This window comes from Petromyzon marinus, chromosome 72 (assembly GCF_048934315.1).
Source record: "Petromyzon marinus isolate PM22_M1 ecotype Great Lakes invasive population chromosome 72, UKy_Petmar_22M1.pri1.0, whole genome shotgun sequence".
Classification (NCBI taxonomy): Eukaryota; Metazoa; Chordata; class Hyperoartia; order Petromyzontiformes; family Petromyzontidae; genus Petromyzon; species Petromyzon marinus.
In genome coordinates this window covers 8838656-8862131 of record NC_133738.1, presented here as the reverse complement: position 1 = coordinate 8862131, position 23476 = coordinate 8838656, and the positions used below count along the sequence as shown (strand labels likewise).

The window sequence follows — 23476 nt, the reverse complement described above, 5'->3', positions numbered from 1 at the left end:
AGGAGGTCTTGCCAGTGAAAGGTAGCAAGGTATCTGACAGAAAACGTGCTAGCTTATAGGTAGGGGAGTTGATCGTGGATACGATGGGTCGTAGTGGGGTACCTTCTTTATGAATCGTGGGGAGACCATATAATCTAGGGGGTCTTGCAGCAGGTTTCAGGGAGGGAAGTTTAGTTGGTTCGATTAGGGAGGTCGAACTTGTGATGATCTTGTTGGTTTTTCTTATTTGGTTCTTTCGGTAAAGTCACGTAGAATGAGAATAAAATAATAAATTGATAAAATAAAATAACACAATAATATTCTCACGACGTTTCGGCCACAACACAAGCGGCCTTCATCAGGTGAAGGGACGAGACTGTCTGGTAGGACAGCGCTGGAGTGAAAGAGCCACGTTCAGATCACGGCCTTTAAGCTGTGTGAGAGGAACAAAGCGCCTTGACAAAGGAATTAGCATATAATTTAGCATTGAAATGGATGAATGATTAGCTTGTGACTGGTCACAGAAATAGTTATGTTAAAAGTTAAAGCATACACATCCGCAGAGGCACCCCTTGACAATGGAATTAGCATAGAATTTAGCATTGAAATAGCTGAGTGATTAGCTTGTAACTGCTCACAGAAATAGCTACGTTAAAGTCAGACCATACACATTCACCGAGGCACTTAGTACAAATCAAACAGGAGAATTTAGCATTGAAATAGCTAGGCGAATTTAGCATTGAAATAACTGAGTGATTAGCTAGTGATTGGTCACAGAAATGACTATGTTGACGTCAAGGCCTACACATCTGAGCTATTCACAGTACAATATAGTGAACCAATAAAAACTAAAATATAAATTACCTTAATGTTATCAATAAACTCTATATTCTCCAATCAGCTAAGCTACCAACAATAAGTCGTTATATATCACAATGCTATATGGCGAAAAAATGGGTGGATTCTTACCCTCAACTTTAGCACCACGGATAGCTACGGGCCCCGTTCAGACGGACGAGTTCGTCCATGGTCGGAACAGAGGAGGGAGAGAGAGACAGCTGCGAGGCCCTAGTATACTCCATGTTGTAAAACCATACCATTAACCGTGGTGTGAGAGGTATTAAGAGGCAATGCTGGCGAAAGAGCTGCGGTCTGAAGGTCATCGTAAAAATACAATTAATTAAGAACAGAAATGATTTAAAACATCTTTCCAGTGGTTACTAAGCCAGAATCCATCTTCTCGGTTGAAATTGTCTCTGTGCTTGTATATGTGAATGGCCTCATGAACGAATCTCTCATGGTAGCCGGTTGGTTTGCAAAGAACCTCCGTCTTGGAGAAGTCCATGTCATGTGAGCCCACTGAATTATAACAGTGATCTGCCACGGCAGAGGAGTTCGTCCTACCGTGTTTCAAGTCTGCTTTATGTTCGCGGATGCGGTCCGAGATATGTCTTTTGGTTTCTCCAATGTAGCTACTACCACAGAGGCACTTTAGTTTGTAAACGCCCGGGTACTGTATGTCTGGAACAGCATCTTTTACAGATGGAACTAAATCACGGATTTTATGTACTGTGTTGAATCGGACCTGGATCTTGTGTTTATTCAGGATTTTGGAGATCTTTTTAGTGACCCCTGCAATGTAGGGTAAGGTGACGGTTTTGAGTGGCTCCACAAGAGGATCCTTCTTCATGACTGGAGTGATGGCTTTGCGGATTGTGTAGTCGGAGTAGCCATTAGCCCTGAGAGCCTGGTGTACGTGCTTGAGTTCCCTGGTGAGACATTGCTTAACCAACACATACTTCACCTGGAATGGAACTTTCTACAAACAGAGGGCACCCAAATGGGCTCCCCCCTATCTCCGGTTGTAGCCAACGTATTCATGGAAAAATTGGAAACTGACGCCATCCAGACTGCCACTCTACGCCCGACCTTATGGAAGAGGTACGTTGATGACACCTTTGTCATCTGGCCACATGGCCAGCCTGCTCTAGACCAATTCCGCGACCACATCAATTCCATACACCCAGCCATCAGATTTACCATGGAGGTCGAAAAAGATGGCAAACTACCCTTTTTGGATGTCTTAATTAAAAGGAGACATGATGGTTCAATGAGCCACTCTGTCTACAGGAAAGCTACCCATACAGATGCTTACTTGAAACCGGATTCCCACCACCATCCATCCCAGAAGAACTCCCTCATCAAGACTCTATACCATAGAGCCCAATGCATTTCCGACCAGGAACACATTACCAGTGAACTCAAGCACGTACACCAGGCTCTCAGGGCTAATGGCTACTCCGACTACACAATCCGCAAAGCCATCACTCCAGTCATGAAGAAGGATCCTCTTGTGGAGCCACTCAAAACCATCACCTTACCCTACATTGCAGGGGTCACTAAAAAGATCTCCAAAATCCTGAATAAACACAAGATCCAGGTCCGATTCAACACAGTACATAAAATCCGTGATTTAGTTCCATCTGTAAAAGATGCTGTTCCAGACATACAGTACCCGGGCATTTACAAACTAAAGTGCCTCTGTGGTAGTAGCTACATTGGAGAAACCAAAAGACATATCTCGGACCGCATCCGCGAACATCAAGCAGACATGAAACACGGTACGACGAACTCCTCTGCCGTGGCAGATCACTGTTATAATTCAGTGGGCTCACATGACATGGACTTCTCCAAGACGGAGGTTCTTTGCAAACCAACCGGCTACCATGAGAGATTCGTTCATGAGGCCATTCACATATACAAGCACAGAGACAATTTCAACCAAGAAGATGGATTCTGGCTTAGTAACCACTGGAAAGATGTTTTAAATCATTTCTGTTCTTAATTAATTGTATTTTTACGATGACCTTCAGACCGCAGCTCTTTCGCCAGCATTGCCTCTTAATACCTCTCACACCACGGTTAATGGTATGGTTTTACAACATGGAGTATACTAGGGCCTCGCAGCTGTCTCTCTCCCCCTCCTCTGTTCCGACCATGGACGAACTCGTCCGTCTGAACGGGGCCCGTAGCTATCCGTGGTGCTAAAGTTGAGGGTAAGAATCCACCCATTTTTTCGCCATATAGCATTGTGATATATAACGACTTATTGTTGGTAGCTTAGCTGATTGGAGAATATAGAGTTTATTGATAACATTAAGGTAATTCATATTTTAGTTTTTTATTGGTTCACTATATAGTACTGTGAATAACTCAGATGTGTAGGCCTTGACTTCAACAGTCATTTCTGTGACCAGTCACTAGCTAATCACTCAGTTATTTCAATGCTAAATTCGCCTAGTTATTTAATGCTAAATTCTCCTGTTTGATTTGTACTAAGTGCCTCGGTGAATGTGTATGGTCTGACTTTAACGTAGCTATTTCTGTGAGCAGTTACAAGCTAATCACTCAGCTATTTCAATGCTAAATTCTATGCGAATTCCATTGCCAAGGGGTGCCTCTGCGGATGTGTATGCTTTAACTTAGCTATTTCAATGCTAAATTCTATGCTAATTCCATTGTCAAGGGGTGCCTCTGCGGATGTGTATGCTTTAACTTTTAACATAACTATTTCTGTGACCAGTCACAAGCTAATCATTCAACCATTTCAATGCTAAATTATATGCTAATTCCTTTGTCAAGGCGCTTTGTTCCTCTCACACAGCTTAAAGGCCGTGATCTGAACGTGGCTCTTTCACTCCAGCGCTGTCCTACCAGACAGTCTCGTCCCTTCACCTGATGAAGGCCGCTTGTGTTGTGGCCGAAACGTCGTGAGAATATTATTGTGTTATTTTATTTTATCAATTTATTATTTTATTCTCATTCTACGTGACTTTACCGAAAGAACCAAAGAAGATGAATCATTGCAGTCACGAAAGTTTTAAATCGAAAAATTGTTGGTTTTTATCGTTAGGCTATTAGTAGAGTCATTTTTAATTTTTGAGTAACTTCTATCGTTGAGAAGGTTCTGGATTTTGTTGTTGTATGAATCTTTATCCATAATTACAGTAGCGTTGCCTTTGTCGGCTGAGAGGATGACTATATCATTTCTGTTTTTTAAATTCGCGAGTTCAGAGCGTTCATTTTTGCTGATGTTGCTAATGGGTTTCTTAGCATTCTTAATAGTGGCTATTTCAGCTCTCGCAACGTCTGCTTGGATGTGTCCTACGCCTTTGAGGGCTACATCGACTTGAGAGATGATATCATCTACAGGTATATGTTTTGGGGTGACAGCAAAATTTAGCCCTCTAGCTAGTACTGTTTTCAGATTGTCCGAAATCGGGGTGCTACTCTGATTAATGACGATTTTGTTAACGTCTAGTTTTGTTATATGTGGGACTGGGTTCTCCTTTGATAGGTGTTTGAATTTAGAAATCAGGTTAGCTTTGCATTTGACTGATAGTGAATCAGCTGCACGTGTGGTGATTGCTATATCGGGGAGACGAAATGACATGTCTCTGACCGAATTCGCGAGCACAAATCAGATTTGAAACACGGCAGAATGAATTCTTCTGCCGTAGCTGACCACTGTTACAACGCTGTTGGTGATCACAATACAGTTTTCTCCGATACCAAGGTCCTTTGTAAACCCATGGGTTTTCATCAGAGATTTATCCACGAGGCAATTCAGATTTACAAACAGACACAATTTCAACCGAGAAGATGGTTTCAAATTAAGCAACCATTGGAAAGATGTTCTAAATCATACCAAACATTAAACTAATTTTCAATGGTACAGTATATTTATCCAAGTAGTGATATACCAAACTTTCATAGAAGCTTATTTCACTTCACACCTACATTTGTAAACTCCCCCCCCCCCCCCCCGTGCCGGTCCTCTACATTCCACTTCACACCCCCCTCCCCCCCTCCGTGCCGGTCCTCTTGTGCTTTACGGTCATTTTATGCTAATTCCTTTGTCAAAGCATTTTGTTTCCTCCCACACAGCTTAAAAGGACGCGACCTGGGCTGGACTGTCTTCACTCCAACGCTGTCCTCGTGACAGCACGGTCCCTTCACCTGATGAAGGCCACTTGTGTTGTGGCCGAAACGTCGTGATTTTTGTTGTTTTATTTTTTACCTACGTGACTTTACCGAATAGAACCAAAGAGTATGGATCCTTGCAGTCACGAAAGCTTCAAATCTAGAATTTTAATTTCTAATTTAATGTGTTGCCCACATTTGTACGTTTTTTTTCACATTTTAATGTCAATATGGCTAAAATGAACAAAAGCACCAGATGAGCGACATTACATCCACGTGGTGCACTTCATTTGACCTCGCGATCGACGTCTCACCCGCAGGCGAACATTGGTGGTGGTTCACCTTGGCATCGAGCAGAGTATGGTCGTGGTCGCTGTGTTCAGAGTCCGCGATGCAATCAGCGCACGCGACGCCGCTGCCACCGCCACCACCACCACCAAGCTCGCAGCAGTAGGCGTACAGCTTACCATGCACTTCACAATTCTCGCTGTGGAAAGGGCCTCGTCAAAAATCGATCAACACTGTCAACATTTAAATGCTGCACTAAAACACTTTATTTCATGCGGTTATTTGCAAATAAATAATCCGTCATTGTTTTTGGGTTTTTTTTGGCTGCCAGAAATATAAACAGTCATAGATAACAAGCATGTGCATCGACGCACAGATCACGAACAGGTCACGTTCCCACCGGCACATAGCCAGGAAGCGGAGACGAAGGGACAAGCCAGAGCAATGAGCTGGCAATCACAAAATCTTCTGTTCCAATTTTTCTTTACCCAGCTTTTAAAAACTATAATTGGTAAAAATGTCACGTTGAACATGAAAAACACGGCCTTGTCTCTTTTGAAGGGGGCAGCTAAAAGTGTCGAGCACGTCGCGACCATGGCTGACGTGCTCCAAGAAGTACAGTGGATTCTTGATTACCGCGTGCAGTTGACCCAATTTGTGGATTAACCGCGCACGCTTGAGATTTTGACATAAATTAATAATGTGCACATTTTCCCTTACGCCCAAATTAATAATCTAAAAACGCTTCTGAAAAATAACGTTTCGCTCAGTGGGGCCTTAAAATAAATAAAAAAATGGTTTCAATCGTTAGTTTCAAATGCTTCATGGGTGCGACCGCTGCAATCGGATAACACCCAGGGCACTGGTGGAGTCAAGAGCACCCATAACCCAAGAGTGGACTTCAAAGCCAGAAACCTTTCTAGGAGCCATCCATTTAGTACGGACGCATGGATGGCCCCGTATGAAACACTTTGTAAAAGTGTCCAACGTGCCACTGCCCAGCCCCTATATTACATGACGATAGTAGGCTCTCGATTATCCGTGATAATGACGGGGAAGACGCCTGCAGATAATAAAAAAATTGCGGATAATCCCAAAGAAATCTATTTTCCACGGATCTCTATGCCAAAAACCACTGATTAAGGTATTAATTATATTAAAACTCATGAAATGATGGGATAAATCACTCAAAAGAACCACAACTGACGATTTTGATTGTTACCGTTTACATTTAGAATTAATACTAACGATAAACCGATCAATGATGCGCGTGCTCAGTGATAACACTTTCCTGCTCCCGCACAGATGACTCGGCCCACTAAGTGGACAGCAGCAGGGCCTTGCCAATCAACATCAATCAAACTCCACCCAATGTTGTAAAGATCTGCAACTACTGTACTATAGCGGCGATCACGTAGATTTCTGATTAGCCAGAGCACATATCTGTTCGGTTAAGCACATGACTTGTATTGAACATTTACAAGAATAACAATGTACAGTTTTTGTTAAAATTTGTGCTGAAGGAAAAAATCCATGCGTTATTATTTTTTATTAAAATCTCAGGTGCACGGTTCATTTAAGGGGTTAAGGTTATAGCGTTCAAGGCAAGGGGTAGGGAACCCTACAGCCCGCAATTTCACTTTTATGGGAATGTGGCAACATGAGGACTGTTGTGAAGTATCAGGGCATCAATCACTGCAAAACATTTTAGTTGCAGCAATTTAAAATATTTTTTATTTTATTTTACCAGGTAAGGCCCACTGGGCAGCTCTTTTAGACTCTAAATGTGACGTTGATTCTAAATGTGGAGGGAAAAAACTGAAGACCCGGAGAAAAATCCACGTGACCAAGAGAAGAACATGCAAACTCCAGAAATGAAGGCGTCAGGATCGAACCCACAACCTCCTGTATATCAGGCGAGGTAGTTAACATCTCCTAGCCACCACTTACCAATCACTGGGATCAATTTTGTTCACTTTGTGGTTTTTCAGCACTTTCGCATTTCCGTGAACCTGAAACGCATCACACGCACATACACAAACCCAATACTAGAATATCAGGCCAGCCTTCACAACATCATCACTCTCTGCAGGTACACAAGTGTCACACACAGGCTACACAGGTAAACAAAAGTAGCCACCCAATCTGAAGGACTTGCCTTCCCAACAAAATCAGTCCCTAATACAGGTACACAGTAACAAAGGCAAAGTTCCCCCGTGTAGCCTCAACAGACTGTTTGGGCAACTGCTATTATAGTAAGCGCCTATGAAAGCCAGCACGGCCAACACTATGCCCGACCACCTTTGTCTCCCGAGTGGTGATGTTTACACACCGTACTTGGGTACTCATTTGAGGCTGAGTAGACCTAGGGGAGGCCCAGGACCGGTTCAGATAATCGTCACTGGTGGTGACCGTGAGTAGAAATCGAACTCAAGTTGCCGGGTACGTAGTGCAGCGCGCTAACCGCTTACACGGATGCTCCACACAACACAGGTACACAGTAACACACAAACACTACATACATGCAGGTAAACAATAACACACAAACACATACACCATATACATGCAGGTACACATCGTGACTGAATTCCTACAAAACATTCACCGCCAATTAAACCTTACTCATTCCCAGTTTTATTAAATTGTTATCAAATAATTTAACTTCATGCAACCTCAGACTTATGCGTGAGCTTGGCAGTCGCGTGCAGTTGCCTCTGTGAAGTGAGCCTCCTGCGGCTAAAGCAGAGCCCACGGTGACGAGAGTCCACGGATAGTTTTGCGTCTTGCGACGATGTGTTCTTGTTCACGGAAACGGTGAGAGAGCTGCAGTGATCAAGTTGAGAAGCGACAAAAGCAAGGATGATGAGGGCTACGTAGCTCTTTTTCAGAAGCGACCTGGCTATCACAAATGATAGTGGAATGAAATGGCTTATCATGTGAAAATGTATAGCAGCAGCCAAATACTGTAGACATGTGAGGTTGATGGAGGGAAAAACCGAAAGACCCGGAGAAAAATCTATGCGACCACAGGGAGAACATGCAAACGAACCAACAACCTTCTGTATTCCAGGAGAGGTAGTTTACATTTCCTCCCCACCCTGGCGAGAGCTACTTGGGAAGCGAATGGAAATCAGTCAGAATTAGCGAGCAGAGACATTCTGGTTGACAACGTAGACTTCGGAAATTTACCAAGCGGGAGCAAATCACTTTAAGAACAAACTGCTTAGGACAGACACCTACATAGACAACACACTTTTAACTTGTACAGCATCTAAATATGCTGCCACAAGTTTAACATCCTAGGAGGCTTTGACAACCAATATTATCTTTGAGGTTATTTTAGGCTTAGATTGAGTAAATATAAACGTTTCGATAAACCCGCCTGATGAGGCTGGTTGTTGTAATTACCGGTGAAACGTCACGGTACTCGAATTGTAAATGTTGCAGGTTTACTCTCCAACACACCGGTGTGCTGAACTAGTAACTAATTGGCACGTTTTGTTTACATGACAAACTTTACTAAATGGCTGTCGCGTGGTGGTGGCGGGTTTAACGACATTTATAATTCGAGTAACCGTGACGTTTTCGCCAGTAATTACAACCAGCCTCATCAGGCGACAGCCAACTTTGGCTGTTTCTCGTCTGTAAAGGTGGTCCGATTTTTAAACCTTGTGCAACGTTTGCCACAATTGAATCAAATACAAAAACAGTGAATGACGCCTTGTACCGTATTCCATCGGGATGTCACGTGTGCCCTCACAACATTTTGATTATTCTTAGTTTTTTCGGTAAAGTCACGTTGAAGAGAAACAACAAAATATATATAAAGCTACCATACGGATGCTTATCTGAAACCGGATTCCCACCACCATCCATCACAGAAGAATTCTCTCATCAAGACTCTGTATCATAGAGCCCAATGCATATCCGACCAGGAACACATAAGCAGTGAACTCAAGCACGTACACCAAGCTCTTAGGGCTAATGGTTACTCCGACTATACAATCCGCAAAGCTATCACTCAAACCATGAAGAAGAACCCTCTTGAGGAGCCTTTCAAAACCATCACTTTACCCTACATTGCTGGGATCACAAAAAAGATCTCCAAAATCTTGAATAAACACAAGATCCAGGTCCGTTTCAACACATTACATAAAATCCGTGATCTGGTTCCGTCTGTAAAAGATGTGATTCCGGACATACAATACCCTGGTGTCTACAAACTAAGTTGCCTCTGTGGTAGTAGTTACATTGGAGAAACCAAACGCCATGTCTCGGACCGCATTCGTGAACATAAAGCAGACCTTAAACACGGTAGGACCAACACCTCGGCCGTAGCAGATCATTGTTCTAATTCAGTAGGCTCACATGCCATTGACTTTTCCAAGACGGAGGTTCTTTGTAAGCCATCTGGCTTCCATGAGAGATTCGTTCATGAGGCTATCCACATATACAAGCACAGAGACAATTTCAACCGAGAAGATGGATTCTATCTTAGCAATCATTGGAAAGATTTGATAAATCATTTCAGTTCTTGATTGATTGTTCACGCTTACAGTGGCTTTCAGACAGCATACATTATAAAAAAAAATAATTCGTCTCCCCCCTCCTCTTTTAAAAAAAATAGATGGACTAGTCCTGGGCAAACTGCCAATCGCTGCGCGTGACGCCAACGTTTTTTATAAATAAATAAATGTGCCGTTTTAAAAATAAATTTATGCAAACCGACACACCTGATGATGACCGTTTGAGTTATGGTCGAAACGTCGTGAGAATTTTTTATTGTTTTATATATATTTTGTTATTTTGTTGTTTCTCTTCAACGTGACTTTACCGAAAAAACTAAGAATATGAATTACTGCAGTCACGAAAGCTTTAAATCAAAACATTTTGATTGTTATACAAGTAGTGGCCGGTGTCTGTTTTAAAAGTTTGTATGATGCTCTTTAGAAGTGAGAGAAAATATCAGGTTTTTGGAATTGACATGCAAAACATGTGTATGAGGGGGATTTATAGTGCAAATGAGGTGTTAGGCACACTCACTCTGGAGCATTTATACAAGAAGATTGCAACGAGGCCGTAAGTGCAATGGATTGCACCCAGTACGTTTGATCCATAATAGGTTTTTTTGTTTTTTCCAGATATTGGTCGCAAAAGCCTAAGCGGGTAAAGCACATTTCATAATTACACGGCGATTACCTTCTTAAAGCAAGAGTCGCAAAAGTCCTCTTGGCAGTGCTTGCAGAACAGGATGGCTTTCTGGCGCTCGCATTCGGCACAGCGCCTCTCCTTTCCAGCTGAAATGCAGCCGACAAAAGCAGCGGCGACAATAGAACAGTAGAACATCGATTATCATCGATGTTCTACATCGATTATCATCGATGGTATACTGCATCGTCAGAGCCTCTTATCAAATTTAGGTTGAGAATTATGAGTGAAGCAGCTATGCATGATTTGGTGAGGTTACAATAGTAACCGTACTAGCCATAACAAAATCAATTAGAGCTTGCACAAGTGGATTGTTTTGCAAGACAAAATCAGAACAAAACACGTAAAAAAGCTTCCCATGTATTTTCATTCTACCACATCTATATAGACGCGCATCGACAACTCTGGACGTCAAGCGTGGCGACATGTCACTTCCCCCCCCCCACCACGCGTACTGGTCAGATTCAAGCGGACATCTTCCGGGATCCCCCGGGCCTCCGTGAGAGCTCCTCCGTCCGTGAGCAAGGGCTGGCGCAACTTCGCTTGGCTCCCACCACCAAGGATTTGTTTGGACCTGAGCGGCGTCGGGGGGTGGGGGCAGGAAACGGCGAGTGGCACAAAAGGAGGAGACGTGTTGGGCACAACAACTCCGGAGCGTCACGAGCGAGCGTGCGTGCGCATAGTACGCCTCTGTATTTCATATACGAGCACATTTATAATAAAAACATCACCCTGTGCCAGCCACTGCACAGAAACGTTAACATGTACGCTACCACACACTCTGAGATACTCAATTCTCCATTCACTCAGAATTAATCTCCTCTTGTTGTAGACTTGCTTGATATTAACTCGGTTGAAAGTAACAGACAATATACGAAAACAGTAACTGGGTCACTCCCGTCTGCTCAATGACGGTTCTACGCACAAAATAATGGCAGCATTCCCATGCTGATGATTAATTCCCATCCTTTCATATTCCCATCCTGATGATTCCGTGTGATCCAAAACTTCCCAGGCAAATGATAAGGGTTTCGTGACTGCAGGAATTAATATTCTTTGGGTCTTTCGGTAAAGTCACAAATAGATTTTCTTTGAACCTATCCACGTGACTTTACCGAAAGACCCAAAGAATATGAAAATGTTAAGGGCTTAGAAGGACTCCATTTTCATAAGCCTCCAGATCACACTAGAACCTGAAATTACCACCACTTAGCAAGTGTCAACCACTTTTAGTTTTTTTATTAATCTGTAGCGTCGTTACACAAAAATCACCGAGTTTATAGTGGTTGAATCGTTAAAAGGTTAAATGCCTCAGAAAAAAAATCGCATGGCTCTTTCAGAAATAAAAAGAGTCAGGGGGAAAGTGAGGTGTTTGGGAATACGATAGGTTCTGGAGTATGGGAACGTGGCCCTATTTCTTATGCTATTTGCCACAACATCAAAACATCGACTTGCGACAGCATCTGAAGACGCTGTGCAATAGTGAGGAACTATCCACTTCCTTTAGCTCGCAAATCCTCAAGACTTGTTTTTCAGGTGGGTGCTGCTACATCGGGGACGTTTGGCCAGTTGAACCCGTTTTAAAATTATTTTTACCGTGGGACACCGCACGAGTAGTTGTATGCGGCCAAAACTCCAAGTGAATAGTAATCCAGGGGCAGCTGAGACAAGCCACCGGCTCCAGGAATCCTGGTCACCATCTGCACCACCCCGGGGGGGGGGGGGGGGGCAATCAGCAGCGCAAGACCAGACCAACACCATTATAAAAACAACTTATGAGCGTTATTTTCTCAATCAATCCGAGATGTGCGCAGCTCTCCCGGCTCTCTCAACTTCTTTTAAAAAAAAATTAAACCTCTGACTTGTGTTTTCAAGCGAATGCGGTATCTGAGTACGGGATATAATGCTCACCACCCTCCTCTACTGCCGGTTCTCAGCCAGTGGTGGAGAAACTCCACATTCATCCAAAATGGGCCCACATTTAAAGTTAGTGGTTTAATGGGCAGTAGTGTCGCTGATGCAGCTGTCTACAGGAAAATCTCTGTATCAGAAATCCATGATATCTGGTTATACTTATGGTTCACAACATTTTACAAGTGCACACAACTTTTGACGAAAGAAACTAAGCCTACATTTTAACTATAATGTAAGAAATAATATCTGCTTTTTACAGAGGGACAGATAGTCCCCGAGTTACGATGGTCCGACATATTTCGATCTTACGATGGCGATAGTGATACGACAAAATTGTAAAATATTTTCAATGTAGCCATCAACAACCTAACATCTTTCAAGTATGCAGACGATGGACAGAATCTTGGGTGAGTACAGTACAATATGATACGTTACGATACGTTCAATGCATGTATGATACGTAGTTTTAGCGATTTCTTTTTAGGGTTACCACGATACGATACGTTGAATGTATCTTCTTGGTTCTTTCGGTAAATTCACGTAGAATGGAAATAAAATAATAAAAATAAAACAAAATAAAGAATAAAATTCTCACGACGTTTCAGCCACAACACAATTAGCCTTCTTCAGGTGAAGGAACAGAACTGTCGGGACAGCGCTTCAATGACTGCTGTTAAGATTCGCAGCGTCTTTTAAGCTAGGTGGGGAGAGGTAAAGCGCCTTGACAAAGGAGTTTACATATCAAACAGGAGAATTTAGCATTGAAATAGCTGTGTTAAAGTGTTGGATCAGCAGGGTGTTAAAGTCAGAAATTAGCATGTAACTGGGAGATTAGCATGATGTTAATGTAAGGGATTAGCATGTGACTGGTCACGGAAATAGCTATGTGAAAGTCAAAGTTTACATCTCAACAAAGGCATTTAGTATATGGACGCTAAAGGACTGCAACTTAACCAACTATCATACAATAAACCGATGTGAAAAAAACTAAGTATAAACTACATCAATAATAAATGTACTCAATATATTCTTCAATAAGTTGAGCTATAAACATAAAGTAACTGGGTATACACTACACTATATAATGAATACCATATAGTAAACTAATAAAAAACTAAAATATAAACTACATCAATGCTATCAATAAACTCTATATACTCTCCAATCAGCTGAGCTACTAACAATAAGTCGTTATACATTACAATGCCATATGGCGAAAAAATGGGATACAACACAACGCGATCACCATAGCGGATTGTTTACAAACTGACACTTCCACGAGGCGCCACCACCCGGCAGCGTCCTGAAGCTCCCGTAAATAATGGAACTACGAAAAGCGCACAGCAAGATGACGGACGGCCGTCGGAATTTTTCTGGATACAGACAGTCCCCGGGTGACGAAAGGGTTAGGGGTTCCCGAGAGCAATCCGTAACCCGAATTTTCCGTATGTCGGAAACTGAACAATTATCCCCTAAAATCAAGATAACATCCCATAGCAGGAAATAGTTGTGCCTCCCCTACCCGATTACTAGTTTGTTTTCTCTTAGTACTGTATCCCGCTGTCGTTAGTTTTCTATCGCTGCCTGTATAATATCGCTGTGCTCTTGCATTTCCTACGATTCTTCAATTTCTTAGAATATCAACCCTAACACTGCCTATAATTAAACGAATGGAACATATACTCTATCCAGGGGCAGAGCCAGGGGGGTGACAGGGTAGACAATTGTCACCCCCGAAAAAAAATCGAAAATCTGAAACATTCTGCGTATAAGTGTACGACACTCGGTCTGGCGGACTCCGTGCAACTGCATTGTCAGAGGGTGTCACCAACCGATGGCGTCTAGTTCAACAGCCTGACACTCTAATCATTCTTGAAATTAAAATTTGTTGAATGTCACCCCTGGCTGAAAATCCTGGCTCCGCCCCTGACTCTATCCAATTGTTTATGAAGACCACGAAACATTTTAATATCAATTGTTAACAGAAAGCAGTCACTTCCGAATGTTTGCTTTCTGTGTATTAGGCTAGGCCTCGACTTCTCCGGGTCACTGTTTGCTCAGACCATGAGCAATCGAAGTGGAATTGTGTTAAATTAAGTACATACAGTAAATAACTCCTAAAAATGTTCCTTAAATTTAAGAAAACTATCAATAGAAACACGGGGGGAAAATATAGTTCTAAGCATAGATAATAAACAACTACGAAAGGAAGAAAATTACGTAACACTACAATAAATGTATTAATCCGGGTGAAGCTCGAGCGAGACATAAGGTTGCCCGCCTTACGTCTCCCTCCACAGTATTTATCCCGAACCTCAGCACACTGCACTATATGCGTTTACGTAATTAATGCAAAAATTTTTGCATATTGAATTTTTTTGTTACATGATTTATGGAAGCATTTCCATAAGGTAGGATTTCCATAAGTCGAGTCTTCCGCAACCCATTGCCGTCTACGACTTATGCTGGCTAGTTAAGAGCATTCCAGATGGTAGAGTGCCAGATAACAAGAGATTTTCCTGTATTTTAATCCACCTTTACTCTCCAACAAACCAGTGTGCTGTACTAGTCACTAATTGTCATGTTTTGTTTACGTGACAAACCTTACTAATTGGCCGTGTCGGGTGGTGGCGGGTTTAACGACATTTATATTTACGCCATCTAACCAAAAAACCTCTATTATGGATAATATTTGTCGCGATAGCAGGATGTCTTAAACTGATAGCTTGGTAGTTTAACCTTACAATGTCAAGCAGTAGACTCCTAAAAGCGAGAGCGTACAAAGAGATGGCGTCACCGTTTCTCCCTCTCCGATTGCTTGCCAAATACAAGGAAACTATTGCAAGCATGGTATCGAGTGAGTAAAACTCGTCGCTGCGAATCAGACAGACAGACGCAAGCGCCATCTAGTTGACTCGCATCCATCCATTCTGGTCACTTGCCAAAGCGATTTGTCAATTCCCGCAAAACTTAGTTTTCACCGTAAACAAATTAATCTGGATGTATGTAATTGGGGATACACAGAGTTAGTCAGTCTCTGGCTCACATTTGCAGGTTGTTTTTTTCCACTGCAGAAATGCCCAGTTACGCCACTGGGGGCTTCACACAAAACTAGCCGAGGCATTTTGATGACACGTTCACGTACAAAAGACAAAGATTCCCCCATGGAGCCTTAAGAGACTGTTTGGGGCAAGTGCTTTTAACAAATAGCATCTATGAATGCCGGCACAGCATACGAGGCGGTGGATGGCTAACATCACGCCCGGCCGCCTTTGTCTCCCTAGTGGGGTGTTTACACACCGCACCAGGTACTCATTTGAGGCTGAGTCAACCTAGGGGAGGCCCAGGACCACTTCAGATAATCGTCACTGGTGTTGGTGTCCGTGAGTGGAAATCGAACTCGGCTCGCCAAGTTCATAGCGCAGCACACTAACCGCTACAATATCATACACATGCAGGCAGATGTACATAGACACATCAGTACATACACTCGTACACGCGCGTGCACACAACCATACGTACGTGGCCGTACAATTGTAATAACTGTACCTTGCAAGTGGGGCACGCAAACTCGCAGCCTGCGTGTGTGCCTTTGTCCTGCAGGCATGCTCCACAGAAGACGTGTCCGCACACCAGCAGGTAGGGGCGGCTGTTGGGTGCCCCAGGCTCCACTGGGAAACGGATAACTTTAAAATCTCAACGAAGGCATGGACGAAGTGCTAAGACAGCACCTGACGTGCAAAGACAGTGTCGGCATTTTCCATTTGAAAGCGGCGACTCCTCGTCATCATTGCAGATTAAGGGGGTGAAACTCGAGTCTGGAATTACTGTCCGTGCAGGTTTTTAGTTTCAATCAAAGACCTGATTTTATATTCATTCCGGATTTTGTTTAGAATTCAGCTAATAAAGTACAGTAGACTATCTATTATACGTGCTAATGATGGGGAGGATGGCCGCGGATAATTCAAAATCGCGGGCAATATAAAAAATGAAAATTTTTCACGGATCTCCATGCCAAAAAGCACGAAAATAGATATAACTTATGTTTAAGTTAAGAAAGATGAGTTTGTTTACGAAATAATTTGTAGTAAAGAATCGACCGATCGATTATGCGCGTGCTCAGTTATAACACTTCATTGCTCCCGCGCAAATTACTCGGCCCACTTAGTGGACAGCAGCAGAGCCACGCCAATCAACATAAATAAAACTCCATCCACTGTTGTAAAGATATACAACTACTGTACTTTAGAGATGATCACATGGATTTCGGATCAACCTGGAGCAACATATTTGTTCGGTTTAAGCACGTGACTTGTAATAAAAATATCCAAGAATATCAATGTATACTCTTTGGTTATTTCGGTAAAGTAACGTATAAAATCAAATAAATGAAATAAATACATCAAATCACGACGATTTTGGCACAACACAAGCGTCCGCCATCAGGTGGGACACCCACAGCATGAAACAATTTGCTAAAGTGGGCAAAAGAGCTTCTCTAAACAAGAGGCTATATAAACAAGAGAGGGGGGGGTGAGGAGCCAGGGAGGAGAGAGATAGAGGAGGGTGTGGGGTAGGGGGTGGTGAGCTGCAAGAACGGGTGCACTTGAACGGGCGAGGGAGCGAGTACAACAAAGCAACGGCGAAGTGGCGGGGGGGGGGGGGGGGAGGTGAGGGGGTGAAAATGTGCACAGGGCTGGGAGTTGATGCGATGTATAACTGTTTTTAGATTATTAATTTGGGCTTGAGGCAAAATCCATGAGTTATTAATTTATTTTTCGATTTAAATTTCGATTTAAAGCTTTCGTGACTGCAATAATTCATCTTCTTTGGTTCTTTCGGTAAAGTCACGTAGAATGAGAATAAAATAATCTTATTAATTATTAATTTATGCCAAAATCTCAGGTGGTGCACGGTTAATCCGCAAATCAAGTAAACCGCACGTGGATAATCGAGGGTCTACTGGATTAAGGTATGCAAAGTTTTTGAGTTTTCCTGTGAGGATTAGGGGTTAAGGCTATAGGGTTTAAGGAGTGGGGAACACTACAGAATGCAACTTCACTTCCTATGGCATGTGGCCACATGAAGACTGCTGTAAAGAAAAAGGACACACAAATTACGTGTCAACCACTGTACAACAATCTTGGACCCCGGGGTCCCATAAGCCCCCGGCTCTCGCAATAAACTGCGTCGCGAAGTCATTTTAAGTCTGGTGAAGGCGAACGATACGGCACTATTCCTCTCGACGAGGTCGACACGATGCGCTAATCAAAGTTTAAAAGTGTTGTTTCTAAATGCGCATTCGTTCTCGCTGCGCTTGGACGACATGACAACAGAATCATCCGCGCCAGGTGGGTTGCAGCGTTAATGTGCGCGGTGGGACGGAGTCGGCAAAAATAAATTAATTACGATTTTGATTTCCGTTTATTCGGGACGCCGGGGTCCTGCCATAAGGTTCAATTGAAAACGAAAAAACCAACCATTTTAATTTTACCAGGTTAGGTCCACTGAGCTATGTGGCTCTTTTTCAGAAGCGACCTGGCTATCACAAATGATAGGTCAACAAAGTGGCGTATCATGTGGAAATGTATATCAGCCCAAATACTATTAATATTCTTTGGGTCTTTCGGTAAAGCCACGTAGATAGAAAAACTAATCAAATTAAAACAATATCTGATGACGATTGCTTGTGTTGCAATCGAAACGTCGTGGTATTATTTGTATTATTTTTTCTATCTACGTGGCTTTACCGAAAGACCCAAAGAATATGAATTCCTGCAGTCACGAAAGCTTTAAGTCAAACCCAAATACTATAAACGCATATTAATAAATGTGGATGGAAAAACTGGAGGACCCGGAGAAAATTCCATGCGACCATGGGAGAGAGACATGCAAACTACAAATATACACGCGTCAGGGTCGGGATCGAACCCACAACCTTCTGTTTACCAGGCGAGGTAGTTAACATCTGAAAACCATGGCACCCCATTGAGTAACTCGAGGCCAATGTTTTTCATTTGCCAATGTGTTACCAATTTTATCAGCCACTTGTGACTGTTGGCTGCTGTTTTTTCAATCACTGGAAGTGGCACCCCAGGGTTGACGCAAAGGAAAATGACCAACAGATAAGCAGGCATAGACATTGAGGGTTCTGGCAAATTGAAGGAAGCGATGGCGCGGTATGTGCAACCAACAGCACAGGCTGTGATGACTTCTTTACCTTTGCAGAAGCATTCAAAGTCAACGCTTGCAAGCTGCAGGAGTCTTGCATTACATTCACACGCCAGGGTGTAGTTGGAACTCACATGCCAGGATGTAGTTTCGGAAGCAGGATCTGCAGGAGCGCGAGTGCATCCCCGCGGTGCCTGTGTTCAGCAACGACCACGACATCCTCACCACGTGCTCGACACGTGCTCTGCTCCAGGCGCGGGCTGGTTTAGGCCAGCAGTGAGTGGTGACGCAACTATGGACTGAGGGGGGGAAGGCAGGATTAAGCTACTACAATAGTATTTACAGTACTTATATTATTAATCCATTAGATTAACACATTTAACCTATGCACTTAATACATTAACAGTACATCTAGCAACTCATTTACCTGGTGGTATTGAAACAATTCTTACCTGCTTGTGTTAAACCAATGCTGCTTGAAATTACACAATGGTGCGTGTTGATGACGGGAAGCGTAAAAAAAACTATTCGGAGTTTGTCCGCTTATTTTGATGACCAGCTCAGATCTTCTTTCGGGGAATCAATTCGCTATTTTAAGCTCTGCACATCAAGGGCAGCGAGAGAGCTTCTATGAAGGTCAACAGCGTGTTGTATTAGTGGTCGCGTAAGCAGCATCACAGCCGTCTTTGTCTCATGAGTCCACAGCGAACTGTCTACTCATTTAAGGCCGAGCAGACCTAAGGGAGGCCCCCAGAAATGGTTCAGATTCGAGTTTCCGCCGATTCTCCCCGTCAGAAATTTAATTCTCTTCAGGAATCTTCACGTTGCGTCTCAACGAGACTCTTACTGTCTATGCACCTGAACTCAAGGCGTGTCTGTTTGTAAGCGCCACTGCCTTACACGAAACTTTAGTTAATTTTGCCGTCATCTGCTCCTTTTACGGATGTAGCAAGTAAAACAATGTTTACTATGTTGAACTTCTTTCTACATGGCCAACGGTGCTACTCGGAGTGTACGGAGCAAGCACACCAACACAAAACGCACGTGCATGCAGACTGTGCTATAAACAGTTCAATGCGTAGGCTTTCGCGACCAATATCATCCATAATACAGGTTTTTTTTGGGTTAGATCGCGAACATTTTTACCCCAAAAAACTATTACACGCGATCTAAACAAACAAAAAAACTGTATTGTGCTATAACCCTATGTGCTATAAACAATTACCTTTATTTTCCTGTTTGGGAAATGACTATACAGTACAGACAACTATGAGCACGCGGTACACCACCAGTGGCCACCGCGTCTACTACCGCGTGTGCAGGCGGTGCAACTGCACGGGCCCACGCGAGCGGGGAGCGGCTGCAGTGCCACGCCACGTGGAGGAGACATCGGCAGGCTCCATTCTTTTGTCTATTGCACTAGGCCCAGAGACTCACGGGCCCAGAGACTCGCACAAAGACTCACAAGAGACCCTTACAGATAGCAAGCGACTCACACAAAGGCCCACAAAGAGACCTTTGCAGATAGCAAGCGACACACACAAAGGCCCACAAAGAGACCCTTACAGATAGCAAGCGACTCGCACTGAGCGGCAAGAAACCGAAAGACGCTGGACACGAGAAGCCCAAGAGACTCACGCGGGAGCGACTCCGTCAGCAGGGGCGGCGGCGCGAGACCGCGTGCCCTGGGTGACGGCGCGAGACCGCGTGCCCTGGGTGACGGCGCGAGACCGCGTGCCCTGGGTGACGGCGCGAGACCGCGTGCCCTGGGTGACGGCGCGAGACCGCGTGCCCTGGGTGACGGCGCGAGACCGCGTGCCCTGGGTGACGGCGCGAGACCGCGTGCCCTGGGCGACGGCACGTGGTGTCAGGCAGAGTGCGCGCGCCGAGTCACGTGGGGCGGGCGGCCATCTTGCCTTGGGTACAGTGCTTCACTGTAATAGCGGGGGAGCGGTGGTGCAGCGGTTTTGCGCGGTGCTGCGCCACGAAGCCGGCGACCCGAGGTCGATTGCCCGAGTGACGATTATTACAAACGGTCCTGGGCCCTCCCTAGGTCGACTCAGCCTCAAATGAGTACCCGGTGCTGTGTAAACATCGCCACTAGGGAGAGAGGCGGCCAAGCGTGGTGCTGGTCACCCACCTCGTGTGCCGTGCCGGCCTGCATAAGTGCTCTAACAAACACCACTTGCCCCAACAGTCTGTTTGAAGGCTATACGGGGGGACCTTTGTCTTTGGCTGCGAATGCGCACGGACGGCGAGGACGCCGGCACCGGATTCCTCGCCAGCTTCACGGCCGAGAGGCCCGCGCAGCCCGCAAGATGGCCGCCTGAGGCGCGCGCGGCCAGCAGCGGCTGGCGGGGCCGTTTGTGAGGGGGCCAGGGGGGGGCTGACGGAGTCGGGGGGGGCCGACGGAGTCGGGGGGGGGGCGACGGAGTCGGGGGGGGGGGGGCGACGGAGTCGGGGGGGGGGGGGCGACGGAGTCGGGGGGGGGGCGACGGAGTCGGGGGGGGGCCGACGGAGTCGGGGGCCGACGGAGTCGGGGGGCGACGGAGCCGGGGGGGGCGACGGAGCCGGGGGGGGCGACGGAGCCGGGGGGGGCCGACGGAGCCGGGGGGGGCCGACGGAGCCGGGGGGGGGGGCCGACGGAGCCGGGGGGGGCCGACGGAGTCGGGGGGGGGGCGACGGAGTCGGGGGGGGGGGGGCGACGGAGTCGGGGGGGGGGGGCGACGGAGTCGGTGGGGGGGGGGCGACGGAGTCGGGGGGGGGCCGACGGAGTCGGGGGGCGACGGAGCCGGGGGGGGCGACGGAGCCGGGGGGGGCCGACGGAGTCGGGGGGGGGCCGACGGAGCCGGGGGGGGCCGACGGAGCCGGGGGGGGGGCGACGGAGCTGGGGGGGGGCCGGGGGGGGGCCGACGGAGCTGGGGGGGGGGCGACGGCGCAAGCAGAGGGAGCCGACACTGACTTTCTCACACATACACTGACTCACACCATGCACTGACTCACTCACACATCATACACTGACTCACTCACACATCATACACTGACTCACATCATACACTGACTCACTCACACATCATACACTGACTCACTCATCATACACTGACTCACATCATACACTTTCTCACACATCATACACTGACTCACACCATGCACTGACTCACACATCATACACTGACTAACTCACACATCATACACTGACTCACACATCATACACTGACTCACTCATCATACACTGACTCACACATCATACACTGACTCACATCATACACTGACTCACACCATGCACTGACTCACTCACACATCATACACTGACTCACACATCATACACTGACTCACTCATCATACACTGACTCACACATCATACACTGACTCACTCACACCATGCACTGACTCACACCATGCACTGACTCACTCACACATTATGCACTGACTCGCTCATCATGCGCTTACTCACTCACACATACACTCGCACAACCACTGACCCATTCACTCATCATACACAGGTTCACTCATTGTTTGCTGGCTCACTCGCACATCATACACTGACTCACTCATCATGCGCTGACTAACACATCGTGCGCTGACTCACACATCATACACTCACACTGCGACTGACTCGCTCACACATCATACACTCGCTCACACATTCACTATCTCACTCTTCATACGCTGACTCGCACATCATACACTCACTCACGCTGCAGCTGACTCACTCATCATACGCTGACTCGCACATCATACACTCACTCACACATACACTGGGAGTGTCGTTCTGCCAGCTATGTCTGCAGTTTTTTTGTCGTACGTGTTATGTATATCGTTTATTGTTAAATTTAAATTCACAGTTCCTATGATTACTGTTGTTACATTGTTTTACAGCTTTATTTTGGTGATTCGAAAACATGGTTAATCTAAATTGTCTTATGGTTGTTGTTGGCTTGCACCACATTTATTTTAACACAGCGTTTGAATACGTTTTTTGTGTGGAATATTTGCTGGTTTATTCCAGGATGTTTCTGTTACGCGTTGTCGCTTTAAGATGTTCTGTGTTCAAATTTTGTTTGTTGCGGTTGCACCCGACTTAAGAGCCGCATGGCTCACAGGGCTATTCCTAATAAATGAAACTTGAAACTTGTTGTCTGGTGGCGAGTGCGCGCGTGCTCGACACGGACGCCGAGGTCGCGCGCGTGTACCGCGCCTGCACGTGCACGTGAGTGGCACACTACAGCAATAGCAGCAGCAACTATACGCCTAAAAATAGACTAGGTATCGACACTGGTGCCGATGTTAGATGGTGGTGTGTTTATGATGGCATAATAATGGTGTATACTTTGGTTCTTTCGGTAAAGTCACGTAGGTATAAAAATAAATAAATCACGACGTTTCGATTGCAACACAAGCAATCATCATCAGGTGGGAAAATCATAGCAACATTTTTTTTGCTGAAGTGGAAGAGAGAGAGCTGCCGTGGTAAGAGGTTATATAGGTAAGAAAGGGGGGGGGGAGAGCAGGAGGGGGGCGTAACGCCGGGGGGTGGGGAAGTGGGTGGGGGCTGGGGAAGTGGGCGGGGCTGGGGAAGTGGGCGGGGCTGGGGAAGTGGGAGTCCGAGTGAGCTGGGGATGCGGGGGGTCGTTAACTCGGAAAAATAGACTCGTACCCGGCAGATATGATAAACAACCATGAAGCAGTTAGGGTTTTACCTGGTTAGTAACATCCTTCCAATGATTGCTCAATTTGTATCCATCTTCTCGGTTGAAGTTATACGGTGAGGGAAAAAAAGTATTTGATCCCCTGCTGATTCTGTATGTTTGCCCACTGACAAAGAAATGATCAGTCTATAATTTTAATGGTAAGTTTATTTGACCAGTGAGCGACAATAGCAACAACATCCAGAAAAACGCATGTCAAAAATGTTATAAATTGATTTGCATTT

At 45.2% G+C, this 23476-nt stretch overlaps 1 protein-coding gene across 5 annotated transcripts in view; it reads right to left on the bottom strand.

The window, feature by feature from the left end:
* LOC116957289 (RING finger protein 17-like) overlaps positions 1 to 20874 on the bottom strand; it is a 126342-nt gene extending 105468 nt beyond the window's left edge. Inside the window, exons 1-8 of one of the 5 annotated variants that reach the window (XM_032979346.2) lie at positions 20182 to 20874; positions 18678 to 18842; positions 15922 to 16043; positions 12055 to 12158; positions 10914 to 11032; positions 10450 to 10547; positions 7201 to 7262; positions 5305 to 5449 (exon numbers count right to left, since the gene is read on the bottom strand). In XM_032979346.2, coding sequence (XP_032835237.2) covers positions 5305 to 5449; positions 7201 to 7262; positions 10450 to 10547; positions 10914 to 11032; positions 12055 to 12158; positions 15922 to 16043; positions 18678 to 18762 — 735 coding nt within the window. In that variant the 5' untranslated portion in view covers positions 18763 to 18842; positions 20182 to 20874. The other 4 variants (XM_032979344.2, XM_032979342.2, XM_076055739.1 and 1 more) reach the window with 4 other exon arrangements.
* Positions 20875 to 23476: the final 2602 nt, after the last annotated feature.